This window comes from Muntiacus reevesi, chromosome 4 (assembly GCF_963930625.1).
Source record: "Muntiacus reevesi chromosome 4, mMunRee1.1, whole genome shotgun sequence".
In the NCBI taxonomy this organism is placed as follows: Eukaryota; Metazoa; Chordata; class Mammalia; order Artiodactyla; family Cervidae; genus Muntiacus; species Muntiacus reevesi.
In genome coordinates, this window is record NC_089252.1 from 97188253 (window position 1) to 97211260 (window position 23008).

The 23008-nt window shown below is 41.0% G+C and overlaps 1 protein-coding gene across 16 annotated transcripts in view; it reads left to right on the forward strand.

Moving 5' to 3' along the window:
* Positions 1-23008, forward strand: part of CADPS (calcium dependent secretion activator) — a 465663-nt gene that overhangs the window by 364659 nt on the left and 77996 nt on the right. For 4 of the 16 annotated variants that reach the window (XM_065935298.1, XM_065935303.1, XM_065935302.1 and 1 more), the window contains exons 20-25: positions 604-701; positions 1700-1708; positions 6521-6677; positions 7518-7659; positions 15490-15624; positions 18980-19135. In XM_065935298.1, the coding sequence (XP_065791370.1) occupies positions 604-701; positions 1700-1708; positions 6521-6677; positions 7518-7659; positions 15490-15624; positions 18980-19135 (697 nt within the window). Of the gene's footprint in view, positions 1-594; positions 702-1699; positions 1709-5314; positions 5336-6520; positions 6678-7517; positions 7660-15477; positions 15625-18979; positions 19136-23008 lie in introns of all 16 variants that reach the window. The other 12 variants (XM_065935296.1, XM_065935299.1, XM_065935308.1 and 9 more) reach the window with 7 other exon arrangements.

Below are 23008 nucleotides of genomic sequence, written 5' to 3' on the forward strand. Positions count from 1 at the left end.
CCTACTTTCTATCTGATGGCCTAGGAATGTCCATTGATTCTCAGTCTCTTCCCTGGACAACTTAAAACTGCCAGACCTTTAAGTCTGCTTTTTTAAAATGAACATTCCAATACCTGTTAAACATGCAGACCTTGAATGAAAAACAGTGCTGTTGTATTGTTTAGGGACAAAGCCAGGAAACAGATGGAGCAGCAATCAAGACTAAGCTTCTGTTCCATCTTCCCAACTCAGGTAGCACAAACACTGCCTAGAGAGGGATATACGATAGTCCATTTATGCTGTCTTTAAAGAACATGTGTACAAAATGTCACTAAATTTGTAACGGGCTGTCATAGTCTTCATACAGCTTTAATAAGCAAATTGGAAGCTGGAGCACTGCTTTTTCTTAGTATGTATTATAATAATGATGGTGATAATAATAATAAAATGGCTTTCTGGTTTGCTTACTACTAATTATATGGCACTTAACATTTGCATGAAACCTTAGAAAAAAAAAAAGGGATAATCTTTGGAATTTCTTATCCACTAGTTCTAATGGCCACAAAGTTAGCCCACCACTTTCACTGAATTTTAACACAAATTCTTGTACTACAGAAAATGTAGGCCGGTTAATCACTCCTGCCAAAAAGCTGGAAGATACAATACGTCTTGCTGAACTAGTCATTGAAGTTCTCCAGCAGAACGAAGAGCACCACGCAGAGGTAAGCGGGTGCCAGGGGGGCCGGGTCTCTGTTCCTCAGAAGATCCTGCACGACTGATTCTACTGGCAACTTTGTGAATACGATGTCTTAACTCCCATTTTCTTTTAACTGACCTTGTGAAGCAACTGGAAGTGGCCCTTTTGCAAGGAGGATCCTTTACAGGGTTGTTTAAAACAGCCAAAAAGTGGGTTGTGTGATGTACGTTTCAGCTTGAGTTTTCAAATATTTCTAGCAACAAGCCAAAGAGGTGAGTATATCTTTGAGATAATTATTCAAGCAGCATATGGTTATTTTCAGGAACATATGAAATACTTTTTGGTCTTTTGTGGCTGTTTCTGTTGCTACCACTGTTGTTTTGATTTATTTTATTTGGTGTGTGGATTGAGAGCCGTCTTTTTGAATTTATCTCTGTAACTTAGTCTACTCGCCCTAGAGTCTTCATTTGTTAATCTCAGATGACCTGGGTTGCTAAACTCAGTGACAGAAACAAATTATTCTGTGTTGTTCAACTTGTTGATTCTCCAACCTACATCTTAATAAATACAGCTTACTTTTTTTTTTAACTAGCCACTGTCAAAATTATTATTTTGATAATTATACACTGAGGGATTTAGAGGCTAATTCAATCCAAAACCTGTAAGGACTTAAACAACCCACCCCTTCCAAGAAAAGATTCCAAGATTTCCTTATGATCAAACTGTTACACCACTTGTTTCAAAACTGAGATTTAAAAGCATTTCTCTTAAAATCGCGTATTTAAAAAACCTCACTCATGCTCACTCTTCCCCTCCAACCAGATCTACAAGGGGGAAAAGAGGGCATCAAAAAAAGTAATGTCAAAGGCACCTAAAATGCTAATTCCCATGAGTAAATGAAAATCAGCAGTATAGTTAAATAATACACCATAAAGACAATCATCCCAACTAATGCCTGATTGCATATTTAAATTTCCTCCCTGTTTTTCTACTGTTCCACTCAATCTTGGCTGATCGTGGCAGGGGAAAGAGGTATGTGACCCACATGAATGAGTCAGCCACCTGCTTTTATAGTCTGTGCATGCCCTTCCAGTACCATGTCTTCTAATGGGACTTTTCCCGGTGCCCCTGCTTCCTAACACCGACCCAAGGAATGTAACAGCAATTTCCAGTGGACTGCTTGTGAAATGAGTGGCCTTCCATGGCAGGGTCAATGTGGGTGATTCTCTTGTGCGTGCATGAAGCAATTGATATACTTAACAGTGACTGCGGTTACATCCCAACACACGCCTCCTAGCTGCCTTGACTCTGTCCCCTTAGCGTGTTGTAGCTCCTCTGTCCGTCTGTACTTACCTTCATCCCAGCAGATGAGTACCGAGCCTAGTTACCAGTAGCTAGCCAGAGTGATACTAATCTTCCTCTACAACTGTCTGTATGTGAACCATATATACAGTATTTATATATAGAGAGAGTGCCAACGAATCATGATGTCCCCCAAACCCTCACTGAGAATGGGGTGAAGACCCCTTGAGGTAGGTACAACTAACTCCTGCAACACCGAGCAAACGCACAGCCAGGAGTGAGAAGAGGGGCCAAGTCAGCACCCTCCAAATGTAGACACCTTCAGACAGAAAATTAAGTTGGGCTAGAGTTTTTTATTCTACTCTATCCTATGTGATGTTCTTTTCAGATGGGGGCATCTGGGGTTCATTGTGATGGTAAGTATGTTCTTTCTGGGTGTCCACAGAATCATCTCCAGAGGCATGGAGGGAATCTGGTCAGTCCTTTACTGATTTGGGTGTTGAGGCTTTTCCCAATATTTCAGACCAGATTTTTGAAGACATGGATACAAAGCAGATGGTTTTCTTTCAGTGAATGATTGAAGAAGGAAATGGACACATATGCTTGATTTAATCAAGTTATTTTCTGAGGCTACTGCAATCTGAGAGAGGAGTCATTTTCCCAAATGACTCACAAGTGGTACCAAAGAGAAGTTGATATTCCAAAGAAGCCTCTTTTCCCAAGTTTTCCAAAAAGCCCTTCTTCACTCAGTACTAATCACCATCTTAAACCACCCTCATAACCATCATTACAGAAATATTTGAATCTTACGTGTTCAAAAGCCATTCATAAATAGGGCAGAAATAAATTCAGTTCTGTTCTCATTTAGTGACTTTGTAAGTAAGGAATGAAAACTTTGGTATACTTTGGAATTCAGAGGCCCAGTTTGCTTTTTGATAAATGTAGAGGTTTATTTCTGAAATCAGTCCTTTCACCCAGTCACAAAACCGCATTACTCAGTTGATCAAAAACTACCCGTCTGTGAGCACAGAGGCATTTCCCTCAGCCCTGGTGATTTTTTTTAAACTGTCCAGCTGATTTCAGGGTAACGCCTGGTCAAGGGACCCTTAGCTGCAACTAAAGAAGTAAAATTTGCCCTGGCACACTGAGGATGAGAGGATGAGGTTTTGCTGCCAAAAGGATAAAGGATGACATTTTTTTCCTCCTGACCAGTACTCACTGCCATCTTCTCTAGATGCCCAGTGAACTCTAGAAAATCAGTAAATCCTAAGCATGAATCTTAGCTGGACCTTAGCCATCATGCTGTTCCGTGGCACCACACTAATAAAAGTGACAAATGGGATCCCCTCCCTCACAGAAGTCAGTAATCCCTAAAACTACTTTGAATTCCAATATAAAGTAATTAAATATTTCAGGAGGAAACACAATCCCCACCAGCTAAGAATATTGTCATGTGCACACACACATGCAGTATATGGTAGCAGTTGTCACCCAAATGTCTAAATTACAACATAATTCTGCTCTCAGAGCCTAAGTTATGTGCATATACACACCTGCACACACACAGGAATTATACCTTCATGTACTGTTAACTTCACTTTCCCAATCTCTCTCTCTATGTATACGTATGTATATGTATATATGTATTGTGGTACACATAGGGGTACATATATACATGTAGTTTGTGTAGAAAATATAGAGTGTGTTCAGTGTGGTTGACCATACTCCTGAAGTGTACATCTTTGCCTTTAAATAATGAAAAACGCTGGGTAAGTATCTAGAACCCAAAGTACAACTCCTTCTTGTCTTTGGAAAAGATTTCTGAAGATTTTAGACACCCATAGACACGTACAAAAATACCATTCACCTGTATGAGCAAGTATAAAGTAAATATAGATGTCATTGTTATTTTATTTTAAACCTTTGCCTTGCCCAGTCCAGGTACACAGACTCTGTTCATTTGATTAAAATTAAGAAATGGCTTTTTTGGTGATTAAATCTTTTTCTTCTCAGTGAGTCAGTTTGATTATGAGGTTCTGAAAGAATTACTGTGGGTATAGAAAAATAAATTTGGACTTCTCTTCTCCAACAACCCCCCTATTTAATCTCTCTTCCTTCACTAGAATACCAGGTTTCTCTGCCAGATATTAATGGTAATAATTCATATTGTAGTAGTCATTGTTCTTCATAGGGCTGCCAATCTATATGATTATTAATATAACAACTGTAGATAATTTCTCAACAATTTATCAGATTCTAACAAGGGGCTAAATTTTCTGTAGAGACTAAAAATGGGTGCTTCTTAAGGCCTCTGGTTTGCAACTTTTCAGTAAAGCTGGTAAGAACCAGATAAGAGGTTGGTCTGAGAAAATTTTTATTTTAGGCATTTAGGATTAGTTTTTGTTTTGTTTCATTTTGTGTTTTGTTTTGTTTTGTTTTCTTGTCACCCTAGAGCCAGATTGTGTCTGGGAAGGCATTTCAGTCTCCCCAGTTACTCTTCTTTTGAACTCACTCTGAAGATGTGAAGGGAAACAAATGACTAAAGCATAAGTAGCAGCCAGTGTTCGATGCGCCTTTGTGATTACTGCAGATATCCTCCATCAGAACTGATGAGAATCAGCCCTCCACATAGGGTTGGGTGCAGCAGTGGAACTCTAGCAAGTTTGAGTGTTTAGAAGGTCTCTGCCTAGAAGGCAGATGGCTAGGAGAGCTCTGGGGGGAGGAGTGGAGGGTTTCTCCCTCGGCTGGATTTAGCCAGGTAGTCAGTGAAACAAGCCCCAAACCCCAGGGCTGTCATCCTCAGGTGGTAAAACTGCAGTAAAATCTCATCGATTCAGACCTAATTCCTCCTAATTTGTGACAATTCAACTACAGATGTGGCTCTTTTAATTTCTCTTTAGTAAAATGTTTGACATGATCTCAACTTTCTCTAGAAATTCTAAAGGCTCTTCTTCCAAGTTTTATCCCAGGATCTATGAAATTAAAGCTCCCATCTCTTTTACTTCAATTTATAAGTCAGTTTATCTACAATTATTTGAAATTTAAAAAATACTTTTAAGTTTACCATACGCTTAGTGATAGCTAATCAATGAATACTTTGTACTTGGTCTCCCGGGTATAGACTGCTTTGAAAAGCGGCTAAATGATCGTTCTTTTTTAGAAAGCCCAGTAATTGAGGTTTTTTGCTGACAGACTAGCATCTCTTCTCTTCCCTTACTCTGAATCACTGAGGTTTTACTGTAAGTTAAAATGGAAACAGCAGGTGTCTATTTCCAGTCAAGCTGCCCTTGCAGAATGGTCCATGACTTGATTTTTTCCATTTAATTTGCAAACCAGCCACATGTTGATAAAGGAGAAGTAAGTAAAATGAAATCTCATGAAAGAAGAGAGGTGGACCCCTATTCTGCCTCCTGGTGGCTGTTAGAATATCCCCAGATAACTAAGAGGTCACAGAAGAGCTTGGCCATTGAACAACCTCTTTTATTTATGGAATTATTTCCATAATCATCTTTCATGTTTTGAAATGCCTTCCCATCTTTTTTTCGATGAATGCTCTGGAAAGTGTTTCCCATGTAAATACTTTATGGCACGGGGTGGGGAGGTAGGGGAATAAAAAGGGCTGGCAAATTGTTTTTGTTTTTCTGCTCTCTTTGAAATCAGCAAAAGGGGATAAAAAGGGGGCCTGTTGACACTGCCACTCATTCTGCATGCTCCCTGCCAGAAATGATTAGTCAACATGCATGCATGCCTTTGAATTGCATTCACATCTGGCCCATCTGATGTGAATGTCACCTCTGAGACCCTGCACAATGATTTCCAAGGACCCATGTGCATGAAAATGAGTTACTTCACTGATATTTTTGGTTTTCAATGTACATATGTGTCCAGCCCTCAGAAAAGTAAGTCCTAATCTTACTGAGTGTCTCGTAGCTTAAAGCCTGATCTTTCCTATAGACAGGATGCAAAACCAGAGGCTCCCTGCTTAAAGAGATTTCAGCTCAAAAGTTTTGCGACAATACAACAATGGTTTCCTTTGCCTTGGTATGAAATAGGAGTAACATTTCCAACGTGTAGGGAAAACGTGAGTTGCTGAGCTTGTACGAAACCACAGACAATTAGGCCCCAGATGCGTAGAGATAATAAACAATAATTATCAATTTTCAAGTTAGACCAGCAGAAAACCCATAAACACAGTGAAGAAACTCCCAAATTCTAATACTTTAGAGCAAGAACTAGTCAACAAGAGCAATAAAGAGCATGACTCAAAAGGTACTGAGTTATTGTAAATTGAACAGAAGTTCTGTGCTTGTCATTTCTGCAGCTGCAGATTTCTAAAGCAGGCCTGGAATCATGAAAACTATTGCCCTGGGCCACGTAGAGGCCCAGCTCTATCCCAAAGTGCTGTTCTCTTTACAATAAAATTACCAAACGTTGCTGGATGCACAGTCAGTCTTTAACATCCAGGGCTTGACTTCACATCTTAGGTCGGAGACAAAAAGCTCATCGCCTCTTTATCTGTTGTTTTTCTGCCACATCTCAAAGGCCTTCGCGTGGTGGTCAGACTTGATGGTGGAACATGCCGAGACGTTCCTGTCACTCTTTGCAGTGGACATGGATGCGGCGTTGGAAGTGCAGCCCCCAGACACGTGGGACAGCTTCCCACTGTTTCAGCTGCTGAATGATTTTCTCCGGACTGACTGTATGTATCATCTTTGACTCTTTGACTTTCTTAAGTAGTGTGCAGATAACTGATGATCCAAATGTATTTATCCCAGGCAGGCTACACATTGGACACAGTTCTTCCGAGTTTTATGATTACTTTAAAGAAAAAAAAAGAGGTTACAGCTGATAAAATTCCCTTTCTTCCAACAAGCATCATGTTGCAGGAAGCCCTCTCTTCACTAGGCAGAAAAACCCAAGCTCAGTGAGAAAGGGGTGCCCATGCCCGTGTGTTTTATTTGCTCTTGAACAAGCTAATTAACTTCAGCTCTACACATTTTGAATTTTTAATCAAGAGATGCTTCCTAGATGAAAAACAATTTCAGACTAAGTAACACCTAAGTGTTTCAGAGTGTCTTAGAGCACCACATAGCCATGAAATAGACCGTCCTCCTCAGAGAGAATGATGAAGGAAAGAAGGGATACAGAATTCTTTCTTCCTGGTAGCACAAGGAGGAAAAGGGAGCAGGTATAAAGAAAACCTAACGGAAAAAAAAGTACCACTTTTTGCTTTTATTGTTCTTTAAGGGGGCATTCTTTTATTCCCTTTTCTGGAGAGTGACACAAACGAGTAAAAGGTTTTTGAATTCCATTATCCTTCCACGCAGATTGAAGCATGATGCCATTCATGTACCTTTTGCTTTGCTTCTTCTCCTCCTTCTTCCCATCCTCCTCCTCCTCATCTTCGTCCTCTTCCTCCTCCTTTTTGGCTTTTTAAGAAGCAGTATATTTAAAAGAGAAAACAGTCCTCTCTGTGTCAACGTTGTATGCTGATAAAGCTACCATGGATTCTTACTGAGCTTTTGCTTATCTGTTCTAGATAATTTGTGCAATGGAAAATTTCACAGACACCTGCAAGACCTGTTTGCCCCACTTGTGGTTAGATATGTGGATTTGATGGAGTCCTCAATTGCACAATCCATTCACAGGGGCTTTGAGCGGGAGTCATGGGAACCAGTCAAGTAAGGAAACCTCTTTTGATACTATCGGAGTTTGGGTGCAAATGGCTGGAGAGTCATACAGAAATGGATTAATGGTGTCTTATGGTGTTCCATTGTTTACATGGACGGCGAGCAAACACATTACTCACAACTATGATGCTCATACCCTCCTTGTCCAAGGAGGGGAGCGGGGAAGAGGTTGAGAAATGTTTCATGAAATGAAATCTTCATTTTACTGCACAAGATAGATAAGCAATATGGGATATAAACCTGCCTATGATATTTGTACTGTGTATCTTACTTTAGTGGTTTTACCCCTAGGAATTGATATTTCCCAAAGTGGATTCCATAGGAATCTAGACAAGGAGTCAGGAATCTTTTTCGTGAAAGACCAAATGGTATATATTTAGGCTTTCCAAGCCACACAATCTGTATCAGCTCTCCACTCTACAGTAGTGCTAAGGCAGCAACAGACAATAGGTAAATGAACAAGTGTAGCTGTATTCCCCTAAGACTTTATTTACAAAAGCAGGAAACTGGCCTGTGAGCCAGTTTGTCATTTCTTGGCCTAGGCTTTTGAGGTGCTCCTCAAGAAAAGGTCTTTGTGGCCAGATATGTTTAGGAAACTCTGCATACCCCCCTCATCTACCCAACGCCCTTGTCTCCTGGGTAGCCTCCAAGGAGTATTTCAAAACTCGGAGAGTACAGTAATACCGAAACTTGTTTTCCTGTGCTTAATCTAGAACTTCATGAATTCCTGCTTATTTTCCTAGCAGGATATTTATCCTGTAGGACCAAGCACAGGAAACCCTTAGGTTGTGATTTTGACAGTTTCCATGGCTGCCTGGCAGACAGACCCTGTCAGAAATGGGTGGCAGATTCAGGGCCACCTCCATTCCCCAGCGAGGAAGCAGGGCTGTCACTCAAGGCTGCCGGAGGGTCAGTCTTGTCAGACCCTCCCCCACCACTTTTCTGGAGAAGTGAAGAACTTCTTGAGGGAGAGAATTTTCTATTAGGCTTAGAAAAGCTCCAGTAAAGCCTGATAAGAGCTTTGCTCTGTTAGATTCTCTCTCTCTCTCTTTTTTTTTTTTTTCTGTAGGCACACCATTTTGTTCTTTTGGTCCTTTATATCTGTGGGATGTGGCAACCAGTGCGAAGTGAAGGAGGGTGTGTACCGCACCCTGTCAGGCGCTCCAGAGCAGATGTTCAGGAGCCTTCTCTCAACTTGAAAGCCTTGACTTGCACCCTGTGTTTCAGTGGTTTCCTGAATCAAGACTCCCCTTCTGATATTACACTGGATCAGATTCTGACTCATAAAAGAATCAATGCAAAATAGGTTTTTCAACCCACCCCCCCTCTTGCCACATCTGAGTCACATAAGAAGTCTCTTGACTTCTGAGCCTAATTGAGTGTCTTAACTTCTAACCTACTGAGCAGGTTAATAGGCAGTAGCTCTTCATTTGCAAGTATCAAAATATATATATATATATATATATATTTTTACTTATGATTCTCAGGTTTACAACAGTTTCTTAATACAACCCTGCTGACTTTCAACTCATGAGAATAGAAACGGGACCTTTGATGATAAAGTGTGAACAAGTGTACTTTTTTAAATGCTCACTCGAATGAAGACAGTTGTCCTGTGCAGAACGATTGTGAAAAAAGAAAAGGTTAAAATGAGTAATGCTCACATTTTGAAAATAGCAGTGGCCTTGAAATAGCGTTTACTTACTTGGGTTTAAATGGTGAAGGCTACTACCATCAGCACGCACGGGAGGAAGTGATGGGCTTCCGGATGTTCCTGTTTCTTAAAGGGCCTTAGAGTCAGGGGCCTTGTTCTCCAGTTACTAGCCAGAAGGCAAGGGCTTGAACCTCTGTAAGTGTCTTCTCATCTGTAAAACTTAAGTTTTAAAAACGTCTCTACTCAGTATGTGAGATTTGTCCTGAAGCTCTGTAATCACGTCCCTGAAGTCATTTTTAACCTGTTAAATTCTTCAGAAACCTTCTGCACCATAACATATACGTAATCAGTCAGAAGTAAAAGTAGACTCAGAATCATTTTCACAATTGGAAATGGGTGGAAGTCTTGGTCTGGGAATGTTCTCACATGGTGTTTTTAAGGGGTAGAAATAAATAAAATATGAACTCTCAGATTAGTAATTTAAAGATCTGAAAATTAGCAGAGTTGATCATTTGTGAGTAATAACCTAAAAATAGTTTATAGGGATGTGTTTTTTTCCTAAGTAGCTTTTTTCTTTCCTAAACTGTGCTGTGAGTGGGCTCATGAATATGACTGCGGTTTATTTAATTCATAATAAATAGTACATGGTTTTCAGAGTAAGTAGAGGTATTGGAAAATGCCAGCTAATACATATGCTAAATTTAAATTGTCTGAAGTCACCTACATTTTATTAGCTGATTTGTAAATAGAATGTGGATACCGTGGAATAGATTTGCAGAATGGCTGGCATATATAAAGGGCATAAAAGGGAATACAAAATTGAGAGTGCACCAACGTGATCAGAAGGAATAAATCACTCTGCTTCTTACCATGTAAGAGGAAAGCATGAGCTTCTGTCTGACCTCTAGATAGAGGGTTGATAAAGATGCAGAGGTCCCTTTCTTCCCTCAGGTAAAGAATGATCCTTTTGGAATGGCTCTTACCAGGGTGTTCAGAAATAAGAAGTTGGCTTGGGTAGTTTGCTCAGTCATCTCTAATTGTGTGACATGGTCCTGCGGCACACACACATACACGCAGAAACAAACACCACAGCCTTCCTCCCGAACAGTTCTTAAACTCAGATAGTTCTGTTCTACTTTTCAAAAGTCATCATTACAGCACCTGATTTACATAAAATGACTGAGAAATGCATTGTAAAACCTACTTCAGGAAAAACTGGTACAGTTGACTCTTGAACAGCATGGGTTTGAATGGCACAGGTCTGCTAATACAGGGATTTTTTTCTGGTAGTAAATATGACAGTTCTACACAGAGGTTGGTTGAACCCACAGAAATGGAACTGAGGATAAGAGGGAACCATGGGTACAAGGGCTAAGTATAAACTTATATGTGAATTTTTAACTGCACAGGAGTCAGTGCTTCTAAAGCCCCACATTGTTCAAGAGTTAACAAGATATTTAAAATGTTAAAGCAAAACAGAACTCTGACAAGGAAATGCTACCAATATATCAAAGTTCCTAAGAAAGGAGTTTAAATATTCTTTATCCTTCAGATTTTCTTCCTTCAAAATATGGTCCTGTAAAAGAAAATAGAGCATCATCATTTGGGTTTCATACAACTGAAGTCATTTGATAGAAAGGGTGAAATGACCGGGTCCTTATTGCTGCCTTTCTCTAGAAAGGTGAGCTTCCGTCTCTGCAAGAAGAGAAAAGGGGAGCTGCATCTCTGTTTCCATTATAAACCAGATGGTGGTCATGATTTGAATCTCCAGACTTTGGTGGAAAATGTCATCCCATAGCTTCTCACCACAGCTGAAGTCAGCCAGCCTCTCGAGGGCAAACCCGGGCTGCAGCCCATGGCCCTCTCAGGGGTTTCCATCAGGACACGTCATAGGGCCGCCACCCACAGCTGGGCAGGTTGTTCAGAACCCTTCCAGTGGTCCTGAGCATGAGCTTCTGGTCCTAGCAGATGGACCGCATTCTGCCAGCTTTTAAGAGTTGGTTTGTGGCTAGTCATGTCATCCTGCCCCATGTAGAAGAAAGCTTAGAAAGCGTCTAATCTAAAGCTTGCAGAAAGCCCCCTGAACTACTCTTGGGCTGACAGATCATCTCCAGTCTCACTTCCCAGCGCAAGGAATCCACGCTTCACAGTGGCCCCTTTCAGGTCAGGATGGTTCTGAATTGTAGAACTAAACACTGCTTCTTGATACATGTGCACTGGAAAAACTGGGTTTCTCATTTCTCAAAATGCTCACGCTCTCTCTCTGCTTGAGATAGACATGTGAAAAATATTAAAATAATGTCTTTTCCCAGATTACTAAAGATGTCAATATCTTAATAATAATAAAATGTCAGGCCAAAGATACCATAGCAATATGCAGGTGTCCTGGTATGAAACAGACAAATATTAGACTAAGAGGAAGAACTCTTTAACTCTGCTAGTAACTTACTGAGTGACCGTGGGGAAATCCAATGACCTTCTTGAGCCTCAGTGTCCTCCTTTGTAAAACAGGAACTTTGAATACCCAAGACTTTCTAACAGTGACATTCTAGAAAATCTGATTATCCATATTCATTCCATATACACATTTAATCAGCAGTGCCTCCCTAACCCCTCAGACAGGACCTAGGGCAGGTGTTCAGTAAGCATGTATTGATTAACTGGTATTTATTAAGAAACCTTTACAGGCTGAAAACTGTTAAGCATACCACAGGAGAACTATGGGGAAAAGAAATTGAAAAAAAAAGATACATTCCCCTGAATGGAGGTTTCAATCTGGTTGGGTCTGAGCAACATGCACACAAGAAAAAATGACTTTTATGGGGAACGCGGGTGGTGATAGTAAACAAAAAGTTGAGAAACACCCCCTCTAAACTCTAGAAAGATATCCAAGAGTGCCCCATGGACCAAAGTAGGGATTAGACCTAAGGATACACCAGTAAAGAAGTTTTAGTGTTCAGAGCACACAGACAAGACAAGATATACTACATGTATCCAGGCAACAAACGGTTCATACAATGGAAGGTTTTCTGTGTCTTAAATCTAACCCCATTCAGAAATCTAAAGCAGAAGACTGAGAGAAGACACAACAGTACCCTCTCTGCCCAAGACATAAGTGTGCTAGTCACTCAGTTGTGTCCAACTCTTTGCGACCCCGTGGGCCATAACCCACCAGGCTCCTCTGTCCATGGGATTCCCCAGGCAAGAATACTGGAGTGGGTTGCCATGCCCTTTTCTAGGGGATCTTCTCAACCCAGGGATCGAACTCAGGCCTCCTGCATTGCAGACAGATTCTTTACCATCTGAGCCACCAGGAAAGCCCCAAAATTAATCCTGGACGTAGGGAATGACTCTATCATCCATAGACATGATGAGATGTGGACACATTTGTAGTTTTCATCCTTTTGTGAGAGAGAGCAACTGAGAGCATTTTAATCTAGTGCTCCAGGAATGAGTCCTTTGACATGAATAGGAGCTACCCTGATAAAGGTCCGCAAAATGAAAAGGTCCCCAAACTCATTCAGCAGTACCCAAAATGAATGAGTCTTAATTTTTAACATTTATCTGTTGTTACAATAGCAAATTTTAGCATGTATCTGTTGTTACAATTGCAATTTACACTTCTTACACTATCCAGAGATACCCAATTATGATTTTTACAGAGAAGTATGCTGGACTTGTTTCTATGCAGTTGCTAAACAACCCTCTAAAGTAATAATTTGTCATATCCATCAGCCACTGTAGACCTGAGTGCTACAGGAAAATTCCCCCTTTCACATATATATGAGTCACATATAATGCTTGAAATTGACTCTTAGATGATTAATGTTATTAATATCCAAATGAATTATCAATAACATTAGTAATACACTATGTTATTTTGCTAAAATCAGAAATGTCAGGCATGTTTCTTCAGCCTTTTAAAACTAGATCACAAGGATATGTCACAGAACGAAAATGTTTCTATGAGTCCAGTACAGCAGTCTGGCCAAATGTCATATTTTGCCAATACAATATGTTTTGATTAAGTATTTTTAAAAAATTTCATGTTTAAAACAAAACTCATTTCTAATTTGTGTGCCCACCCTCCGCTAATGTGTTTAAATTGAGTTGCTGTTGCATATATTTGTATGTTATTCATTCCTAGCTACTTTTAATTTGCTCAGAATTGACATTTTAACTTTCCAGGCTGCCATCTCGAAAGATCTTCTAATTCCTTGATCAATATTCAGTGTGTGTATCATTTAATGATCACATTTGCTTATATAGGCTCACACATGTCTCAGTGGAAATCGCCAATGGTTTTATTGCATAGCAGTGTTTAAGAATGAGAACCACCAGGGACTGAATTCAAAGGCAGATTCCTCAGTTAAACAGAGAAACATGGAAGTCAGAGTTCCATTTTCCTTCTACTTAATAGCTTTAGCTAAGCTCTTGATCATTCCCACGAGAGCGCCCCTTCGTCCCAAGCAGAGAAGTGTAATTGGCTTTCCCCAAATGTGAAGTGTTAAGGACAAACGTTCGAGACACCTGTTTCCCTTGAGGAAGAGAATGCCGTGCTGGCAATTTTGCATCCTAGGTTCCTCCATCTACCATCCAGGGCTCTATTCCCATTATGAAAGGCCAGCTCATTTCTAGAGGGAGACAGATGTCCAGATTATCTCAGGGGTCCAAAATTTCAAACCTATCAGGAGATTTGCCCCCCTCAGCAAGCCCAGAGGCAGCTCCAGCCTTTGCAAGAGCTGTGTTAGTCAAATACAGCTTGCCCGGGGCAGAGCTGCTTTGGCAAAACTTGCTCTTCTTCTGCAAGATCCAAAAAGAAAACCTCAACTTCTTTGCCAAAATGCTGTCAACTCCACTTAAACAGGAAGGCTCCTCTCAGATGCAGAGTTAGGCTGGGCTCCACTGTGCCAGTGACTTTGGCTGGATGGAACACCCTTGAAATGCCACTACAGAATCGCACGATGCCAGCTGGTTGAGCAGTGTATGACACAGTCCCTCCAAAGAGATGTGGTTGATTCGCTTTGGAGTTTTCGTTTTGTTTTACTTCCTTTCTTTACTCATAAAGCCATCCATCTCTCTTTCATCACCTCAGTTGATCAATCTTTGCTCAAAAAGAAAACCTGATACGAGGTCACAATTTTTAACTGTTTATTTCTTTTTAACTTAAATTTTGACTTTTTACAGAAAATATAAAACTTGATTAATATTCAAATGACAATCACACAAATCAAGAAACAGAATATCCCCAGCCCTCTACACGGCCCTGTCATCCTTTCCTGCAGTCTCTATCTCACTTTCAGAAGTACTTGCTTATAGCAGAAGACTGCATTTTAAATCCTCTTGTGGTCAAAGAATTTACTCTAAGAGCTGAATTTGGGATTCTTTTCCTTTTTTTGAGTGTAAGCATTTCTCCACATTAATTAGACTTAGTTTGGGAGGGGAAGTCTCCATTTTCTTTAAGTGTTCTATAAAATTATACAAAGCTAATCATTCCTCTTGACACAATTCCTTTATCTTTGCCATCTACCCTGATGCCCCATTGCACATACACTGTCTTCAGAAGTAGGGGTTGGAAAGAATTCAGGTTTTGTCCACTATCGTTATATATGGGTTCAAGTGGGTGAATTTCCTGCTCCATCTTATACCTACTCTCTGACTTAAGAAAATGTGCCTCCATCAAAAGTACCTCGTAAACAAGAGTGAAAAAATCAAAGTGTTCTACCCTTTCTATCAGTCCCAGCTACTTCACTGCAACCCTAGCCACAGCAAGGCCAAGAATTCCCTCAACTTAAAATTTTTTGTCTGAGACAGGTCCAGACCCTCACAGCAGTGGATCTGGAAACTGAAAGCCCCTCACACAGGCATTGAAATAACATGTGTAACATCACTGTATATAGGTGTCCATGAGTGTCCACGCTTTTCAGTCACTCTGTGGTTAATTTTTTTCCCATTAATTTCTATCATTTCTCTCTGAACAACTGAGCCACACCACAGCTCCCCATCCGTAAGCTGCTTTCTGAAATGTGTTGCTTAAGTTTTCACTGTTGTCTTTCTGTGGACTTAGCCAGTTTATTTACAGCTGTTGTGTGCTTCTGCCACATCTGCATTGTCACTGTGATGGTATTTTTTCTTTCTGTCTGTTTCTTCCACAGGAGTTTAACCAGTAATCTACCCAATGTGAACCTACCCAATGTGAACCTTCCCAAAGTACCAAATCTACCAGTTAACATCCCTCTAGGCATCCCACAAATGCCTACTTTTTCGGCACCGTCATGGATGGCTGCTATATATGATGCTGAGTGTGTATTCAGTTCACATTAGATCTCATTTAAATTTAAGTGATCTTGGCATGGATATGTATTGTTTATTTCTATACATCCTATATAACAGAGATGGAGATGGATAATTAGACATATTTTGCTGATCATACAGAGACAATATTGTTTATTTCTGGCATGCAGCGTGTTTGTAAGACGTTGGCTATATATACTGCACTAACAATTTGTCTTACGCCCACTGAATGTTTGAGAACTGTGTTTCACTTCCTGAATTCCTTTGCAAAAGGCTTCTTCCCATGTTTTGCTTTTTTGTTGTTGTTTTTCTTCTAATCCAGGTGACATGACTTTAGAAATTAATCACCCAAAAATAGTCTAGGAAACCTCTTTGCTGGGCTGGCCAGTCATTTCTGGCTTGATCCAAATCAGAGAGAAAAGCACACCTATCTAGAAGCTGGTTTGGTTTTTTTGTTTTTAATTAAAAAATTCCTAGATAATGTTTAAACCATAAAGCATATTTCTGGTGTCAGCAAATGGCTGAATATAGTAACTGTATGTTCTGGGCTAAACAAAAATTTCTGAATGGATCAAGCCTTAGTAATGTAAATGTTATTTAAAGTACGTTCCAAGGTCATAATACAGTTTGGACCGTTGAGATCTAGGTAGCAAGAAGATCTCTGAATCTGAGAACACAGTGCCATTAAATTGGGGATGGGCATATCGTCTGTGGTTTCAGTGTAGGGCCTTTCTCTGTATTCATCCAAATGCCAGCAATTTATGGGCTTTTTCCATGGAGGTCAGGTCACCCCTTTAAAGCCAGCAGTTGGAAGGGTAGAGGTTGAGAAGTCATTTCTTCTAGCCTAGGAAATGAATCTTCTCTCCTTCTTTCCTAAGCAAGAAGAAGATCCAGCACCCCGAAATCCTCCCTCAGGAAAATTAAATTAGAACCACATGCATGATTTAATAAGTGAAAGAAGGTTTAGTGATCCTGTACCCTCCTTTGATCCTTGTCTTAGACCACAGCTAATTATAGGCCAGATAAGCTTTTTCTTGAAAGAATAAATTGGCACATTTTCAAAGGGAAGTGTTATTATCAAAGGAATAAAAAATGATCTGAAACTTGCAGTGATGTTTTGAAATCTCAGAATCACATTCATCAAGATGGCCCTCCATGTTTTTATTTCTGCAGTAATCCAGGTAGAGAACAGAACTTTAGAATGACTGCTCTACTTGGCTCCTCGAAAGCCACCTAACATTTTTTTAAAACTCATATATTTGCTCAAAAGTTCACAAAGAAATCATCTGGTCAATGTGTCTGATTTTCTTTTGAAGACAAATTAAAACCTCCAAAATTTGTATCTGGGAGGGGAAAAAAAAGCTTAATAAAAAAAAACCCATAAATCATATTCATGCTAAGATGACTATATGAAAAGTTAGATTAGGTAGTATCTGTTAAAAATTTTTAAATAAATATCTGAAAGCTTCCCTTACCTCCTTCTGTGCATGCTCTGTGACATGTTTTTGAAAAGATATGAATCAAGACATTGTAATAAAGCAGATAATGGTCTCCGTTCAATTAATTAAGGCATGAGTGGGAACACATTTTGGTAACTGCTCAGCAATCAAAATAATCTTGGTGCTATTGCCTTAACATTAACAGTTTATCTTAAAAATAAAAAGAAAATATTCTTTTCCTCATGTCAAAACTTAATAATAAGCTCTTCAAAGAAAAAAGAAAAAAAACCCTAGAAGAATTTTTTGAAACTCTGAAACCAGATGGGTGTCAAAATGTTGTTGTAATAAATACCAATTATTGCATTCATATGTACTTAATGATTTAAAACATACAACCATGCAGTTCCAAAACGGGGTTTAGACTAGACAAAGTTGGGGTTTCTTTTTCCCAAGCCTAGGACGGGATAGGGGGAAGGCTGAACTTTGACGATGCATTCCCCCACTTTTGAACAGTGCCTACCACAGTATCTGAAAAGAAGGCGTAGATTCTCAGTCACCCACCAGGAAATGCCTGATTCTATATCTTTTCATAATTTCGGTTTCCTCCTTTGCCACCTTTCATTTTAAGGACGTGTTTCCATGTTACCTGCTCCTTCGTGTCAGATACATCTACGTACTGACCTCAGACTGGTCTGTCCTTGAGAACGTGACCCTGTTGGTGCAGGCCGTGGGCTCACTCCCGGCATGTTGGGAGCCTGCCCCCCCACCGCCACCCCCTGCAGTAGCTGTGTATGCACTTATGCATTAGCTATATTTCTCTCTCTGAAGCATTAATTCAATGCAGCTGGCATCTGTCACAATAGAAACACCCACTCTCATCTGTTTCTATAGACGATGTCAGAACAAGTGGTAATGCATGGTATGTTGGACATTTTATAAATTGCCGTGTTAGCATTAGTGGTATGCGAGGAAGGGGGTGGGGGATGGCCACCCCTTAGAGCTCCCAATGGAATTGTTTTAAAAGAGGAAGCCAGCCAGAGAAGGTTGAGAGGGTGGGAGGTGGAGCAGTTCCCGCACACAGGCTTTCCGTCGCTGCCCCGGGTAAATGTTTCTTAAACATCATTGTACAGAAAGGAATCGAGACCAGTTTCTCCATCTGTACAGAGGACTGGGTAAGATGGTGCAACAGTGCAGGAGCTCGGGCTTTGTGCCCTAAAGCTTTGCAAATATTCCTTGTCCACTCACCTGCCCCCACAACCCACAACCCACCCACCTTGGGGCTGCCATGCAACAGGCTGGTCTATGAAAATTGGAATAATAACCAAACTGAGCAAGAATCTCGGATTCAAGGCATCCAGGTGTACTCGGCTTGGTTTGAGTCACCCTAATTTCTTTCCAGCTCTTCAAGGGAGAAAGTGGGTCCTCGCTCACCACTCTGTTAGCACTGTCCTTTTACAACTGAAAGTCTTGTGCAGTCTCCAAGAGGCCTCCGCTCTGGAGAGGAGCTGGGGAAATGCATGAAACCCTGAATTCTAATAACTGCATGTTGCCATGTAGTTATTATCCGTTGAGACCTACTTCTTCCCCTGGTTCGTGGCCTTCATCTGAATCATCACATGTGTTAATGTGGTTATTAAAAGAAGGCTGATTTTTACCATACATTGTTCGAGTGATGGGGCAACACGTCCTCAGACCTCTCACTGGTCTGGAATAATTGGCCAAACAAAGCCTGCCAAGTCATGTATGGTAAAACTCTAATCTGCCGGTGGAGATTGCCCCCGCCTCCACCGCCAACACTCGTCGTTTTGTATGTGGAAGCCACTGTTTGCCTTAAGCCTTCCAGTCCCCGCCTTGTTCTTGTGTCAGCTTTTGCAGAACCCTCGGCCAGTGGGTGACTCTTGTTTTCTCATTTTTATCCTGCCAGTAATGGATCAGGCACTTCAGAAGATCTGTTCTGGAAACTCGATGCCCTGCAGACCTTCATTCGGGACTTGCACTGGCCCGAAGAGGAGTTTGGAAAGCACCTGGAACAACGGCTGAAGCTGATGGCAAGTGACATGATCGAATCTTGTGTCAAAAGGTGAGCACAGGTGGCTGGACAGGTTCTGCACGCCATTCCCGCTGTGGACTCACTCAGGAAGGGATGGGTGGCGGCTCTGAGTCAGCCGTCATTTGGAGCGTCTGGGAGCAGGTGACTGCTTGTCATAGTCAGCTGGAGTGGTGACCACATGCAGCTTCTGTTCACCTTCCCACATCTTGCCAAACCCAACGGAAGAGGGCACAAGATAAAGCCGCCCGTGTTTTCATTCAGCTCTGTGAGGAGAGGGTCCTTCTTGTCTCTGTATCCTTAATACCCATCAGTGTCTGGCACAGAATGTTTAGTTAATATGTATTTGTTAAATGTAGGAGTGTATGTGTGGGTGGATAGCTGGCTGGAGAGAAGGAGGAGAACCTACTAATCCACTGTTTTAAGCACAGGGAGCAGGCATCTCTTGACTTTCCAGTGATGTGGACAAGACCTCCACAGCACTGTTCATTTTGTGAGTACGTACCACATGCTGACCATGAGTTATCTTGCCCAAAATCTAACTAGATCACAACAAAGGGGCATGAGACATTAATTGTGCATTTTGGTTTCCTACACATTGCCCATTTTGTCACCATGGCTTATGGGATTGAGGTGGGAATGCTGCATTTGTCCTTTCTAGGTAGACTTTCCCAAGAAATAAGAAAATGAGGACATGACACATCCACTCAACAAAAACTGTTTGGGCTCCTCCTGTCTGCCAGGCACAGTGCTGAGTTCTTGGCATGCCAAGAAGGATGGGAGATCACATCCCTTCCCTCATGGAGTGTCTATATCTGAATATCAGAGGTATAGAGGAGATTTGCCTTGGTTTGACATCATTATCATCACCCTATCTCCAGACACACATCCAAGTTCCTTTTCCAGTTCATAACGGTTTCATTATCTTTCCTCGCTCACAAAACCCCCCAGTCTCCTAGACACCACAGATTCCTCTGGATCTCCAGATGTTGTGTAGTTGAGTTGATGAATCAGTTGTGTGTGATGGGGGCTGAGTTTGACTGAGAGTAACCTGAATCTGGTATCTTGTATCTTGCAAGAAAAGAAGAGAAGGAATAGCATCAAAACTGGAAGCCGAAAAGGCAAAAGAACAGCACAGTCCCAGGTTGGGAGCATCTCAGCAGGAATTAGGAAAGGGGCTGTGTGCACCAAGGACTCTGGGCAGGTGTCTGATGGCACTTCTAAGAGCTTAAAGTCCTAGGGACTCAGGTTTTGTGTTTTACTCTTTTCTTCCCAATCATAGAACCAAAGGCAAGCCTATTTCTCAAACCAGTGGTCAAAATCTTTCCTTAGGGTTTTGATTTCCACCATTTCCTACATGCTCATTTCTAGGAAAAGCAAATCTTTCCCTAAAGCCATCCATCCCACCAAAAACTCCTTGCAGGGCAGTCTCCCTGTGCTGAAAAGTTCTCCCTTGATCTACAACTAGTGGCTACAGTGCACTGGAATGTAGCCTTACTAGCTTCTGGTCTGTGCACACAATTGTACACAAAAACTTGTTTGCCCTTTTCTGAGAAGCCAGACTTCTAAGTATGGAGTAAGAAATAGGGAGATGCTGGAAGGAAAAGGGAAGACACAGGGATGTGAAAGGTAGATAGTGACTCTATTTCCTCCCTCACCACGTGGCTTGGCTAACGGGATCTTAGTTCCCCAACCAGGGATTGAACCTGCCACGCCCTCTGCTGTGAAAGTTCAGAGTCCTAACCACTGGACGGCCAGGGAATTCCCATTACCACACATCTTTATGGTTCATCCACCTCCGAGACTGTGGACTGCTGAAAAGCAGGAAGTGCGTCTTGTTCGTTCTGAGCCCGTCACCCTTCTCAGGTCCCCTCCTCATGCCTGACACATAGCAGCTGTTAGGTAACCTTTTGTGAGCAGAAGTTGGTCAGCTTCACATATACCTGAACTGGACATGTAAATTTCCCGATGTCCCTTTCAACTGAGGCCCCAACAAAAGTGGATCAGGGCAAGCATAGTGGCAAATACCATCCCCAGACCTCCAGATTCAGAAGTTAAAAAGTGAAGAAGGCCTTGGATGTTGTAAGACATAGAATGCACATGAGTAGAGCCTATAACGTTAGCTTTCCTCTTGGGGAAAGAATAAAAGGGTCTTGTTCTAGAAGGACAAGAACGTTATTGCATAGGTGTAAATGCGCAGTGCCTGAAAGTCAATCAGGCACTTATTTCCAAGTTTCTCACCAATCGAAATCATACATTTGATGGAGCCTCTGGTCTCCTTTATGTGAGATCCACACAAAATGGGGCACCCTAACCACCCTCTGAGAGGCAGTGTATTAACTGACCTTGGCTTTTCCATCCCATGGAGCCCTCTTAGTCATATTAATTTTGCAGTCAGCTTCCTTTTTTCACAGCCACACACTCCAAGGGCTCTGAACAGCTCTCCTGTGAAAACAGAAGACGATTACTTCATTGTAAGGGAGTGATTTAGCATTTCCATTTCTCAAATTGGGGCCGGAACTGGCACACAAACCTCAGAAGATCAGCACAGGGACCTGTCCAAGTCAGTCCGCATCAGGCCCCATTTTCACAAAACCAGAAAGCAATGTATTTTCAACGTAGCTTCAAATGATCATCATGATTAGAAAGCTTCTTCAGTGCACCGAGTCTCTGGGAGCCAAGATACATTTATCTTTAACATGATCATATAATATATAGGAGTGTTTTAAGGGTTTTTTTTTTTCCTTTTAGTTTTTTTTTTTTCTTTAAGAACTGGGCTTCCAACCTTAGAAATTATACTTGGCTTCCCTACATGCACCCAGGGTGTGTTAGCAAGCTGGCATCCTTTCCTGAGCTAACTAGCTGTGTGGTCCTCCCTATGCACTGTTAGAAAACTGCTACAAATACCTCTTAAAGCAGTGCTCTCCTGGTGGCTGCGTGATCTCCAGAACCTGACCGTGAACAATGCTCAAAAGATGCACCAGACGGAAGGAGCTTTATTAAAGCCACTTACTAACCAGGTGCTTTTTTTTAAAGACATGTCGTGACATTGACCCACTTCTCTGAAACCTCTTAAAATCTTAACTGGTCCCCTTTACAATGCTGATATCAAGGATTACATCTCAGCCCTGTATTACCACCTGCTCATATCAGACTAGGTTTTTCCTGTGAGCAGTTAGCACATTGATGGGATCATAATTTGACCTATGTCAAAATTAAGTCACTTTAAGTTTCCACCGTTGTATACTTCTTGAAATGGTAAGTATATTATGATGCTTTTACTTGTAAAAATAATATAATCTTATTGCAAAGCAATACTTTAACATTGCAAAAACCCGGCAACAGTAAAAAAAAAAAAAAAAAAAAAAAGTAGAAGCACTCTCCAGGACTACTCCTCCTAATTTCACTCTCCTCCCCAAAGGTAACTATCCTATATTTTTAGTCTTTAGAGCAATATAATAAACTTGTTGAATTTTTTTTTGTCTCTCTCTTTCACGACCAGAAAGGGGGAAAAAATAATGTCATTTAAGATATTTCCCACCATGAGATTTTTTAACATGAGAAATTGCTTTTGGGGGTGGGAGTTGTTTTTTAATGAAGTATTTCAAGGTAGTCAGGTGCAAATGTGAGCGAACTTATATTTGCTATAATGCTGTAATTGAGCTTTTGTTCATTCATTCATTCTTCCGCAATTAGGGTTCTCCATAGCATGTAAATGATAGACAGAAATAGCCGAGCTACAGGTGTTCCATGTGCTGCGGAGAAAGGAAGGGTTTACATGACTGTCTCTGTGAATAGGCTTCCTTAGCTGAGAAAGTCATTTTTAAAAGAACACATGTGAAGTCATTGTCAATTGAAACTGATTACAGCCTTCAATTTTCTTTTTCACTGACCTCTCAGAAAATG